A 13,450-nucleotide genomic window follows, 5' to 3' on the forward strand; every position below is an offset into this window, starting at 1 on the left:
CATAAACACATTAGTTTTTTGTTTTTTTTACTTTTGGCTTTTACCAGTCATTGTCTATTTGTTGTAAGCCTTTTTTTCTGGCATACAAATAGAAACAAGCAAATAACCTTATTTTAATTTAGTGATATACTGGATAATTAAACATTTATTTATTAGATGAAAAATAAATTAATTTTTCATTATCGCTTCTTTATCTTTATTGTTATTGATGGCCAAGAAAAAATATTTACATTTCAATTTTAAAAACCTAAATTGATTGCACGCAGTAAATTGTTTAAGATGTGTTGCTCTAGCTTGTTTTAATTAAAGAAATTGACAAATATATATATTTTTTTAATGCATTAACATAGTGGTCCATTAGTATGGAGATAATTTCCCCCCACATAATCACAAGAACAGCAATAAACTAGTAACAATTTCTGTTGAACACAATTAGTCTGACTAACTGTGCCACCCTAAACAAAGAAGACCAGTTGGTTCTAAAAATGGGGGATCCCTGTATAGCCACTTTATTACCCTAAGAAAACATTCAACCTGCGCATTTCAATGGACCTGTTTGCCCATTCTTACTTGTCCATTAACATTCAGAGTGTAACCAACAGCCCTGCTCAGCCCCTCTGCTCCTCTCTGGCCTGATAACCAGCCTCCCTTCACCGCTTGAGGAGAGAAAAGACCAGAGGGATCTGAATCTGTGAAAACATGAGTGTGAAAATAAGAGCATAGCAGCCTTGAAGTCAGATTAGGTTAATAATGAGATAAACTTTGTTAAACACATCAGGGAGACTGTTGTGTGTGTGTTTTTTGGGTTGGGTGGGGATTTGTGACAGAATATTAACACAGACTGAATAAAGTTTAATTTGCAACTGTAGGTGTGAGGCACCACAGGTGTGTCTGACAGCTTTAGTCAGCTGAGAGGAGCTCATCAAGACAAAACGGAGATGAGTGGAGTTGATTATATGCTATTCAGTTGCCTTCACTTTCTGTAATTAGGTCAACATGCATTTTTTTATACTACTGAGACACTGGATGTCGAAAAGACACCCCTCGACTGGTTGGAATGAGAATTGCATACAGACACACAAACATATACACCTCACACACTAGTACGTAACATCAAAAACACACTTTTTAGTTCCATTAAGACTCCAGCATTTCACCAACAAACTGTTAGAAACAACATCACAACTGCAACTTTAACATTTTATTTGATTATCATTTACATGGAAACTTTGAAACCGTCACAAATAAACAGCATTTGCACTCTGAACGTTCAGTTTTGAGCAGTATTGACCGCCAAACATTCTGTACACTGGGTTGGCCAAATAGAGCAGGTACAGACAGGACAGTTTCTCCATTAATTTAAGGTCTGAGTAAATGTACCCTGGCGTGAATGAAGAGCTCTATTTTACCCCCCTCCCCCGTCGCTCTGGTTATTGAACGGCTCAAGCCCAAGAACTCAAATGTGCCAAATGGCCCCCTGAATGCACCCCCACTGTGCAATCAGTACCAGTATAAACAGTATTGCAGAATTCAGTTTAATTACAGCACTCAACACATTCCATTACTGGCAGAAGCACATCCTTCATTTAATGCATATACTGTATGACAACAAGATATTTGTTTCAATTAAAAAGATATTTGATTTTTGAATATTAATCATTTAGCCATAGTTTATTTATTTTTTTAAGTAGCTATGCTTTATTTTCATTTAAACTGAATGTATTATGCCTCCTTGCAGCCTAGGGTTTATATTACTTACAATTTTACATAAAGCATATTACTGTAAATATCCAGTGCCTTTCAGCCAAATCTTGTTTTGAATAAATTATGGTACCCTTATTTGTAAGCACTTAAACTCAAATATATTTATTTTATAAACGGTGGAATAAAAGGAAATCTCAAATAAACAGAAGCTCCGAGTTTACACTGATGCAAAACAATTGCTGCAACCATTGCCTCGCAATTGGCCTCTACCTGTGTCTCATTAAAATAACCACCACAGCTAAGTGATCATTATCTAGGCTGTGAATGTGAAGGACAGCTGTGAAAATGAAGACAAAAGAGCATTAGGGAGAAATTTGAGCTGGACTAAAACAAATGTTTGAATTAGGAAATGGCCACAAAATATTAACCAAGCGCCTGGATGTCCCAGCTGGCACTGTTGGCGCAGTTATCAGCAAGTTGGGGCTAAATCCAACCCTCCAGACATTGCCCCAAAATGACTGTACCCCAAGGCTCTGTGCATGAACAAGAGAGCTGTGAGGTGAGCTACAGAAAGGCCAGTGATCAGTGAAGGTGCACCAGTCAACCATATCAAGAGCTCTGCGTATCACTGGCCTGTTGGGGAGAGGGGCACAAAAGCTCCCATTACTGCTAAAGAATCACATAAAAAGCATATCTGCAGCCTGGCAAAGAACATAATATTGACTGAGCTGCAATGTGTGAAAAGATTTCTTAGTCAAGTGGGACTAACATATGTGGCGTGATATGTGTGGTGTAAATCACTAAGAAAATACCATGCTCAATATAAAGACTAGAGTAATGCTGTAAAGTCTGGGGGCATCTAGTTAAACTAAAACAACTGATGTTGGAGAGTACAGAGGAGTAAAGCAAGAAAACATTATTTAGTCTGCTACAAACTCAAACCCAAACAGAAAATTCACTTTTCCAGCAGAACAAGAACACATGGTTGAAAGATATATCATGGTGATGCATACTCAACTCTTGTAGACTCGTCTCAAATTTACAGCTGGCAAGATGGGTGTTTAATAAAACTTGGCTGTCTATAGAAATCTGTGAAAAATAGCTGTGACTTCCCTTTTTGGCAAAACCTTAATTTCACTCTATTCATTTTTCATTTTGGTGCTGCCCCTCAGTTGATCCAAGTGTCCTTAGATGGGAATGCAAAATTATTATGTAAATTTAATGCACTGAAGTAATAAATCATGCCTAAAATTTAAATGTGCGCTGAGAATTGACTCATCCTCAGGGCATCCAAGATGTAGATGATTTTTTCTTCTTTCTTGTTGAAATTTAGCATTACATCACTTGCTCACCAATGGATCCTCTGCAGTGAATGGGTGCCATAAGAATGAGAGACCAACAGCTGATAAAAACTCTCAATAATCCACACCACCCCAGTACATCAATTAACATCTTGTAAAATTAAAAGCTGCATGTTTGCAAGAAACGAATCCATCATTAAGACATTTAACATTGCTCTTTGCAGTGAAAAAGTCACCCTGTCAGAATCAGGAGAACAATATGCACAAATCAAACACTGTTTATAAGCAAAAACTGTTCTAAATAAATATGTTGGTGGAATTTTAATGTTAGACAACAACAGGGGATGGACTTTTTCATTGGAGTGTACATTACTATTGATTATGGACTTGTGTTTCAACCAGAAGGGAAAGCCTTAATGATGGATTTGTTTCTTACAAACACACAGCTTTTTACTTCACAAGATGTTCACTGATGGACTGAAGGCATGTGGATTATTGAGATGTTTTTATCAGCTGTTTGGACTCTCATTCTGGAGGCACCCATTCACTGCAGAGGATCCATTGGTGAGGAAGTGAAGCAATGCTATAGTTCTCAAAATCTGTTCTAATGAAGAAAAAACTCTTTTATATCTTGGATGGCCTGAGGATGAGTCATTTTTTTAACTGTCTAGCTGAAAATTTACCACTAGTGGTACAAAATAGAATTGTCAAAAAAAAAAAAAAAAAAAACAGATTCCCAAAACTCTTTTGAACACACAGACAGTTTTGATCCAAACTCAAGTCTCTGGTTGAATCAAAGGTTGACACGAACACTCAAACAAACAGTGTTTTGAAAAAGCCCAGTGTTTACAATCTTTGAGGAAGTCGATCTACAAATGGATTTGGATGGTTTTCTGGGAAGCTGGAAAAGGAGGCACAAACACACAATAAATAAATACTTTACACTCTTCATCTTCAAAATGACTCTGAGTTTTAGAGCTTTGAAATAATATAAAAAAAAAAAAAAAAAAAAATGTATGATTTGAACTTGTTAATCGTCTGAAAACTTCTAGGACACTGTGTATCATTCCAGTTGGGGGACGTCTAACACAATGAAGCTGATTCTTTCAGAACAGAAGATGACATGCCTTAAAGCACTGTACAGAGATCAGTAATGAATTACGTCACAGGTTATGAAAGGAAAACAGTGTCCATTTGTAAACACTAGTTTTCCAATTCTGATCTGAAATGACAGCTTTAGCCCTTTGTGTATAAGATGTCCACAAACAGAAAACTTGCACAAATCCAGATGCACAAATCCAAGCCATCTTTCATTGAATGCGAATGCTACAGTGACCTGCGAAAAGAAGGGAGGGAAAAAACAGAACGTTTTTGGGTGTCAATTGAAGAGAATGCTTTAATCACACGATTATAATACAAGGATAGAGGAAATGAAAGAGAGATAATGAGCGACAAAATCAAAGAGGGATTATAAAATACCACAATTTCTGTAAAGGGAAAGTCAGCATTCTAATGAAACAGTTTAAAAGCATTTTTCTGTAAATGAAGTACAGCTGTGTCGCCCTGTAAGGAGAGGGTTTCACAACGACACGCCGATGCCTTGATGTCCTCCTCTCCAAGGGTCATTTACTGCACAGGAAATGAGCAGCAGAGGAGAAGCTCACTGGAGTGTATGTATGAGACAGCGATCGTACGTGTTCTCAGACTCTGTCAGTCACGCTTCCTTCGCCTTAAGTGTGCCCATTCACTCACAAAAGCTGAGCCTCTTTGTCTTTTCAAAAGCGATTTAGCTCCTTTTCCTCCAGAAGCCTTTGCCTTTGTGTAAAACTGCATGTGTATAGCAGAGGGGAGGCGATGCTCAATGTAAAACACATGGTTGTTGTTGTGGCATACGAGTTTGGAGGGAAAGAACATGATTCTTGTATGTAGAAATAATGCTCTTCATGCTGTAGAAGAATGAGTTCATAGTCTGAGCGTTCAGATGATATTGATCCTCAAGTCCACTCAAAATATAGAAAAGAAGAGGCTCATATAGTAAGACATGAGGCTGAGAAGAGGAAAGGTACTTGTCCTTGGCCAAAATCATGGAGCTGTATGTACACATGGGCATCAGTTTCTCTTCAAACAGGAGCGATCACTGAAGGCCCAACAATATGAAGATGACGATGGCAAAGATGAAGGTTGCAGTAGGCACATGTGCCGCCCGTGCCGATCCAGGAACGGATTCGCCGCCATGGGTGTCTTTTGCCAGTCTGGGAGTCAGGAGCAACTCGTGAAGCGTTAAGTCGTCAATCGCCAAGTTATCCGCCAAGTCTTAAAAGAAAAAGAGAAAAAATATTATCTGGACCGACATGCAGAATATAGGATTGTATCAAAGAGTTTTGTAATAATACTAAATAATAATAATACTAAAGCTATTATTTGGCTTCATATTGATCGGCTGGCTCTGAGTCCATTCTTTTTAGTGAACCAAACACATTCCATACAATCTGTGAAGTCCAGTTCCTGAATTAATGATTTTAATGAGTCTAATGATTCTTTCTAGAAAAGCAAACATATACAGGGTCTGCTACTAGTGTGGTCTGATTTTTGAACAAATTACTTCAATGAGTCGGTTCTTTTGAGTAAATCAAACACATGCTATATAACCATGTTTATTCTGATTCCCGAACAAATGACTCTAGATCTGTAATTCTTAGTGAATCAAACACATGCAGCACAATCAGTGTAGCCTGAATCCAGAATGAATGACTCTCACAAGTTGGTTCTTTTCAGAGAATCAAACACATGCTATTTAACCAAGTGTAGCACGATTTCCAAACTGTTCTTTTTAGTGAATCAAACACAATCCTGAATTAACGAGTCTTAATAACTGGGTTATTTTTAGTGAATCAAACTAATTCTGAACAATCAGTGTAGTCTAGTTCCTGAATGAATGATTCTAATGAGTCTGTTCTTTCTAGTAAAGCAACTAGTGTAATCTGATTTCAAAACAAATTACTTTATGGTTCTTTTGAGTAAATCAAATACATTCTATATAACCAAGTGTAGAATGATTTCCTAACAAATGCCTCTGAGTCTGTTCTTTTTAGTGAATCAAACACTGTCCAAACAACCACTGAACAAGTGACTCTTATGTATCAGTTATTTTAAGTGAATCAAACACATGCAGCACAACCATTGTAGCCTGAATCCAGAATGAATTACTTTAATGAGTTGTTAATTGTTAGTTGTATTGTTAGTTGTTGAAAATGTAATTAACAGCACGTATCTACTATTTAATGTTTGTTTTGTGAAACAAATAAATAAATAGATTTTTACATTTTACTCAACTGCAATGTCATTAAAATGTTCAGTACATTTCTTAAAAATGTATTATATAGAATGTATGTGAATATGCACTTTTTAAGATGTTTATAACCTATGATTATAACACAAACTTATTATGCTTATTCAGTCTGGAAAAATAACTAATTTCATCTAATAACCAGTCATCAGTTGTGTTGTGTTGTTGTTGGTTACTGGAGTGAGTGAGGAATACGGCAGCATTCCACCTTCTAATATTCCATCTAATAATCTTTTTTCTGCACTAAAACTTAAACATCTTTTTATTTATCTCGGCATCTACAGATGAGGTGTACTGTCTGGTCAATGTCAGCCATGAAGGAGACAAAACTATGAGGTGAACATTTTGAAAGAGGAAAGCGGATATCAGTAATAAAGTCAAGTATGGAGAGGCATGCCAGCTATGCGTCCCCTATGAAGAGTCCATCTAAACTGAGGAGAATCGTATTCGTTCAACACACAGATGAGTTATTGCATGTATATACGCACATGCTCTCCTGCCTCTTCTACATACCGTACATTCCTGTTCTCAGTCTGACATAACTAAACCATACAGCTAATATACAGAGAAAACATGAAAGATTTAAAAATGGAAATATCAAAAAAATCTCCAAATTGAAAACACTTTTAAATGTAAAACAGACATAAAAAGAACAAGAAAAAAAATCAAGGTCACTGAAATGTACAAATGTTCAGATTATCTCAAAGTGCTAAACATGCCCTCTGGTTACTTTTCAAATCATGCTGGTGAATATGATTATCAGATTTTACACAAACTCATGGAGTTCATGTCAACTTGAACGCTGCTGGGGATCAAACCAAATAGAAACATTCTCAAACTCACATTCGTTTTTTTCACAGTTCAATCTTTCAACCAAATCAAGCTCAAGATTTTTTTAATATATATATATATATATATATATATATATATATATATATATATATATATATATATATATATATATATATATATATATATATATATATATATATATATATATATATATATATATATATCACCTTTTAAAAAGTGATTTACAAAAAACAAATGTCATACCTAAAACAGAACTACAAAAATAAGAAAATTAAATGCATGAAACATGGTATATTATTCTCAACATTTTAGATTTCCCTTACATTTCTTTCATCTATGTTTTTAAATGTTGTATTTTTTCATAAATCGATTTAAACCTTTTTTTTCTGTAATAGAATCTTATTTGCCAATTATCTGAATTCTTTTGAGCTCATTTAATTATCCAAATTCCAGGATGAGACAAGTATTTTCACCCCACTATACATGCATACAAATGTACACACAATAACCGAACATAACAAATCTGTGTTTATCATATAGTGATTACTCAACACAGTGGGACATTTTTAATTATAGACACTTGGACCCGTCCGTTTGTTACTATTCTCTGCATCTTGAATAAAATTGACAGGAAAGATGAATTTAATCTCATCTACTAAGATCAAATGCCATATTTAATAACCTCCACACCACACTGCCTCCTTCGTTTGAGGGGAATTTTAACCCAACAGGGAGGAAGTCCACCATTTGGGCCAGCGGCTGTGTAGTGGTGGGATCAACAGGAAGGCATGTGACTTAATTAATTCTAAGCCATGAACTCAGCATGCCAGCCAGTGAGAACCAGGCCTAGAGCAGGAAAAGAGATGGAGGCCTTCTCTAAGGGGGTCCTCTGGATGCCCGAGGGCCCATTTCAGCACAGTCGACTTTAAAACAGAGGAAGAAGGCAAATAAATAAAGCCTCAGCGTTGAAACCTCCTTGAGATTTCTGTGCAATTACGACAGAGCTTGAACGCGCGCCAGAGAACGATTAACTTCTACTTTCCCTCAGTCCACTGACAAGCCAGCGGTTAGACATTCCACGGGCCCTGAAAGGCCGATTTTTCATTGTGACAGCGGCACACTGTACCACTAGACCAATTAAAGCCGAGGTGTAATTCAATACAGCTTTCATACACACTACACACTAAATCAGACGAGATGTGTTAGTGGGTACAGGCAGTAAAGTGAGGATCGTGTGTGCGAGGTTATTGTTTGCCGTGTGACTACAGAGAGGTGAAAATAAAACCCAAAATGTTCATAAAAATAAGAAGAATGGAGAGTATTAAAATGATACAGAGTGCAACCCATGTATAACCCAGCTCCACAATGTGACTAATAATATCCTGTTATAATGAGCCGCGAACACGTGCAAATAATGATGTGAGTGACGGGATCCACAGAATGGTTGAGGGTCTGGTTGACTCTTGTTTTGGATCTGATATCCACACAATGGCAATTAGTGGGATGGATGTGTGGAGGCTGGTATGCTTAATATAGAAAACAGACAATCCAACCGACAACGAATGAGCATGAGATAGCACAAAGTCCCTATCAGTTTTCAGCAGTATCAGTCTCCAGGGGTCTCTGCCATGCAAGCGGAGCTCTGACTGGCTTTATCACAGAGTTACGAGCTCCAGTTACGACACGGGTCAGAGGTCAACAGTCAGCCATTGATTGGTAATGGTGGGCTTGGACCGGCTCAATGGCCGCAGTGCAGTACATCACAGGCACAGCAAACAGGAACACACAAACAACTTTTAAATATTTATTGCAGCCCGACTGCTTTAGAAGACTAGTTTGTTTCAAGGCCTGCTTAAAGAAGATTTATAAGCTCTTAGTGTTTGAAAAGAGATGACGGTGTTGTTTAAGTGCCTAATACTATATGCTTCGCTCATCTAAACTCAAGAGGATTATCCTTGTTCTTCCCAACAACTTCTAAACAACAAACAAACTGCTACACACATTATAGTATGTGTAGAAGTCTTAGTAGCGTGTTTCCTACTATTACTACAACAATTGTTTGGGCTAGAGATTTTAACAACTTAGTCATATATCTCAGAACTTTTGACATTAAAATGACATTTTGTTGATATGTATTTCTGTGTCTATAAGCTTTGCCATGTACACTACTAGTCAAAATTTGGGGTTGTTTTTTAAAATAAGTTTCTAAGGCTGCATTAATTTGATAAAAAAAAAGAAAAATTGTCAAATATTATTACAAAAAAAAAAAATAAAAAAAAACGTGAGGTAAGTTAACTGTCAAGGTCCAGAAAAGTATGAAAAGCATCGTCAGAATAGTCCATCTGCCATCAGTGATTCAACCGTAACGTTATGTAGCGACGAGAATACTTTTTGTATGCGAATAAATACAAAATAATGACTTTATTCAACAATTCCTTTGTCAACAGTCTCCTCTGTGTCTCTCCACATCACTCAAACTGCCTACGCCCTTCTGTGTCCTCCGCACCACAAGGATGCGCTGTTTCTACGTATATTAATGCTTTTATTTGAAAGAAAACAGCACATCCTTGTGGCGCAGCTGACACAGAATTACTGAATAAAGTTGTTATTTTTAGTTTTATTTGCTTACAAAAATTATTTTTGTCAGTCATAACTACAGTTGAACTACTGATGGCAGATGGACTGTTCTGATGATGCTTTTCAGACTTTTCTGGACCTTGAAAGCGTTGTTTACTTGGCTCCCAGTTTTCATCCAAAATATCTTAAATTGTGTTCTGAAGATGAACAAAGCTTTTAAGGGTTTGGAACGACATGGCGGTAAGTGATTAATGACAATTTTTTTTTATTTTGGGGTGGAGTATCCCTTTAATAGGTCACTTTTGTCCTGTCTTTACAAAGAGCATTATTTTCTTTAAAAAGATCTTTGAACATCTGTGTGTATTTCTGCTTTTTGCAATAAAATCACTTTTATGCCCATCAAGTGTAACCCTAGAGCAATCCTCAGGGCTGGGCAATAAGACTCTGTTTGCTTTGTATCTTAATGTCTGTCGGGAAAGGATATTGATATGAAACAATTGGAAATGAAAATGTCCCATTTGACACCTGCGCAGCACGCAGCATGCGTTATTGGTTTCAGACAGCGCATCTAAATCACCATAATCACCCATAAAAGCCAAGTTAGTAGCACAGTCTAATGATACTTTGTGATTTATAATAAAGTGTCTTTATATATGCTACTTAAACTGCTATGAAAAAAAAAGATATCTGGAAAGATTCATAATCAGATGTCCTGATATCTAAAGGACATTCATGCTGAAGGAATGCTCTCTTACATTTTTGTCATTTTGTGTGTTTTCATAACCCCGACCCCACAAATGTAGCAGCAATGTAAAGCAGTATTGGCCACATTCATAAGAAGCACCTGTGTTTGGAGACATTCCGCCTACTTATCTAGTCCTGGAGAACACCTGTAAGGCGGACAGCAGCTCCAGAATAAACACGGCAACTGTATGTCCAGGTGGAGGTCTGTCTGGAAGTTGGCAGAGATCCTGCGCTGTCTGATGGACTGCATTTCAAATCTTTTTGAATCTCTCTAAAGAGCTATTAGGTTTTGATGAATGTCCTACGCGGAGGCTGTATACATTGTTAACTATGTAGGCCAGACTGATGAGAGGCATGTTTTCGTTTTGTGAGTATTTCAACGGAACCATAATTCTATAAGGACTGAGCTTATATGTGTACACCTCGTGCCAAATGAGCTCTTAGTTTAGAAATCTAGTTATATTACATTTAATGAAGGAAATGTGACTCTTCACCAGTGCATGATGCTAATATGTTGTGGCTGGTTTGTAGGATGTTATGTTGTTGCTGAGTAGTTGCTTGCTAGCTGCTGCAATCTGCTACATACTTGTTACATAAGTGTTTTGATTGGTTGCTAGGGAACTTTGGTTAGTTGATAGTTGGTTGCCTACTCTGGCCCAAGCCAAAAGATCCTACCTTAAAGTGAAGGCTACTTTCTCAATTAACTCAATGTACATTTTCTTAACCCCCACCCCCCCACCACCCAATTTACTTTCTTCAAAAAGCCACAAGATTTGAGGGATTTTTCCCTTTATTTCCTCTTGAACCATTATGATAGTTATTTGGTATTTGCTATATTGCAGGTAGTATTAGGTGGAAGGACATCTAAAAGATTGTAAAAAAGAACATTTTAAAGAGCATTTTATTGGACAACATTCTGTGCAAAAGTGTTTTCCTAGAAGAGAGAGACTGCTAATGTTGCAACTGTTGCGAGGATCATGTGACACTAAAGACTGGAGTAATGATGCTGAAAATTCAGCTTGCATCACAGGAATAAATTACATTCTAAGATATGTTAAAATAAAAAAATAAATTTTTAATTATAATGATATTTCACAATGTTACTGTTTTTAAAAAACGTTTAAACAAGTTAAAAAATCAGAAATGTTTATCATATATAAAATATGTTATTACAGCAGCTTCTACACCTCTGTATATACAAAACAAGTCTCTCTGTAAACACATTATATGCTCCCACATACAGCACGGAGTCTCGGGCTGCTGCTGCTGCTTCTGGAGAGGACAGAGGCAGGAATGTGAGCGTATGTCTCCACACCCATCACCCTGACCACAGGCCCACTCCAGCAGGCAGCCAGCAGCTAGCCAAGAAAAACTAGCCAGCCACGAGGAAGCCAAGACACAGTTACAGAGCCCTGAGACACAGCTAAAAAACATCCAGACACAACTAGAGGACACAGAGATGCCGCTACTGCACACTGATTAACAGCAATGCTGTTATGTTGTTTACAGTAGCAGCAATGGTTCCTTTGCTTGGGATATGCTTGGGAGATCATTAAGAAAGGGTTTTCTGGATGACATGTAAGACGACCAATCACAATTGGTATATTTAGATTTTTTTGACAGTTGATTTGTTTTGCCGGCGCCAATACCAATAGCGCTATTGCCTCTGGGCAGCCTGAGTTCGAGTCTCGGCTCGCGGATCTTTCCCCTTTATTTTGATAAAGGGGAAATAAATAAATAAATAAACCAGCAAAGATGCATTTAATCAAAAGAAACAGTAATTTTTGATATTTAATTGTAATTGATAATTTTACAAAAAACATTTTATTACAAATAAATGCTGGCCTCCACTTTTCTCACTATTAACCAATTGCTTATTAGCATGCCTATTATTAACATATAGTCTGTTTATTAGTGCTTATAAAGCACATATTCTGCACGACCATATTCTACATTCTAATCCTACCCAATACCTAAACTTAACAACTACTTAACTAACTATTAATAAGCAGCAAAATGGCAGTTTATTGAGGCAAAGGAAACATGCAAAGGTTTGTTAATGATGCGAATTGGACTTTAAAATAAAGTGTGACCAAATTAAGTTCTTTTTAATTTTCTTTTCATCATCCTGAAGAATCCTAAAAAATTTAAGCAACACAACTGTTTACAACAGGAATAAACTTTTACTGTATTATTTTTACTGTATTTTTTATCCAATAAATGCAGCCTTAAAGCATAAGCATAAAAGTCTTAAATATGAAATCCTTTTGCATTGAAAAGTATTTAATCAATATATGGCTAAGTAAGTCAAAAGGTCTGAAAACAATTAGATTTTTTTGGAGGTAAATTATTAAAAACTCTTTAGCAATGACAGACTAACACAGTATAAGAATGTATGTTTGAAGATATTTTTTCTTTGTGAACCGTCCTAACCCCATGTCAGCATTCCCCATCAGCTCTTCAATGGGTGCCATTGTGGGGCAAATTCAAGTCAACACATATTAATTAGCACAACCCAGTGTGAGCGAGGCCACTGGTGTCAGCTTTAGTGCTCCTCTCACTTAATCTGCACATAATTAGATCTTCTCAAACATATTTTTAGCTCTAAAGTTCAGATTAGACACAGAAAGAAAAATGGACACGCACAAAACAAAGAGGGATCAACGAGATTCAGAGACAGATCTTACCACAGTGGGAATACGAGTTGCTCATGGTGCAAAGGCCAATTAGCTGAGCTGATGGCATACATGAACTCACAACTCAGAAACGCTTGTAAAAATGTTCCATTAATTTCTTCCATAGAAAAAAATAAAAATAAAAAGATAAGCTTAGTGATGTCTTTTATTTTGTACTTCCTCATCATCATAGTTTCATTCATGGTTTCACGTCATATGATCTGTATCCCAATCGTTTCCTGGGTCATGTTCTCACTGGTTCATTGTCTTACTATCTTGTCATCAGTTCT

The 13,450-nt window shown here is 36.7% G+C and overlaps 1 protein-coding gene across 1 annotated transcript in view; it reads right to left on the reverse strand.

The window, feature by feature from the left end:
* Positions 1–1,186: 1,186 nt before the first annotated feature.
* LOC127971885 (glypican-3) overlaps positions 1,187–13,450 on the reverse strand; it is a 119,117-nt gene continuing 106,853 nt past the window's right edge. The window contains exon 8 of the mRNA XM_052575175.1: positions 1,187–5,318. Coding sequence (XP_052431135.1) covers positions 5,140–5,318 — 179 coding nt within the window. The 3' untranslated portion in view covers positions 1,187–5,139. The remainder of the gene's footprint in view (positions 5,319–13,450) is intronic.

The sequence above is a fragment of the Carassius gibelio genome, chromosome B14 (assembly GCF_023724105.1).
Source record: "Carassius gibelio isolate Cgi1373 ecotype wild population from Czech Republic chromosome B14, carGib1.2-hapl.c, whole genome shotgun sequence".
Taxonomy (NCBI): domain Eukaryota; kingdom Metazoa; phylum Chordata; class Actinopteri; order Cypriniformes; family Cyprinidae; genus Carassius; species Carassius gibelio.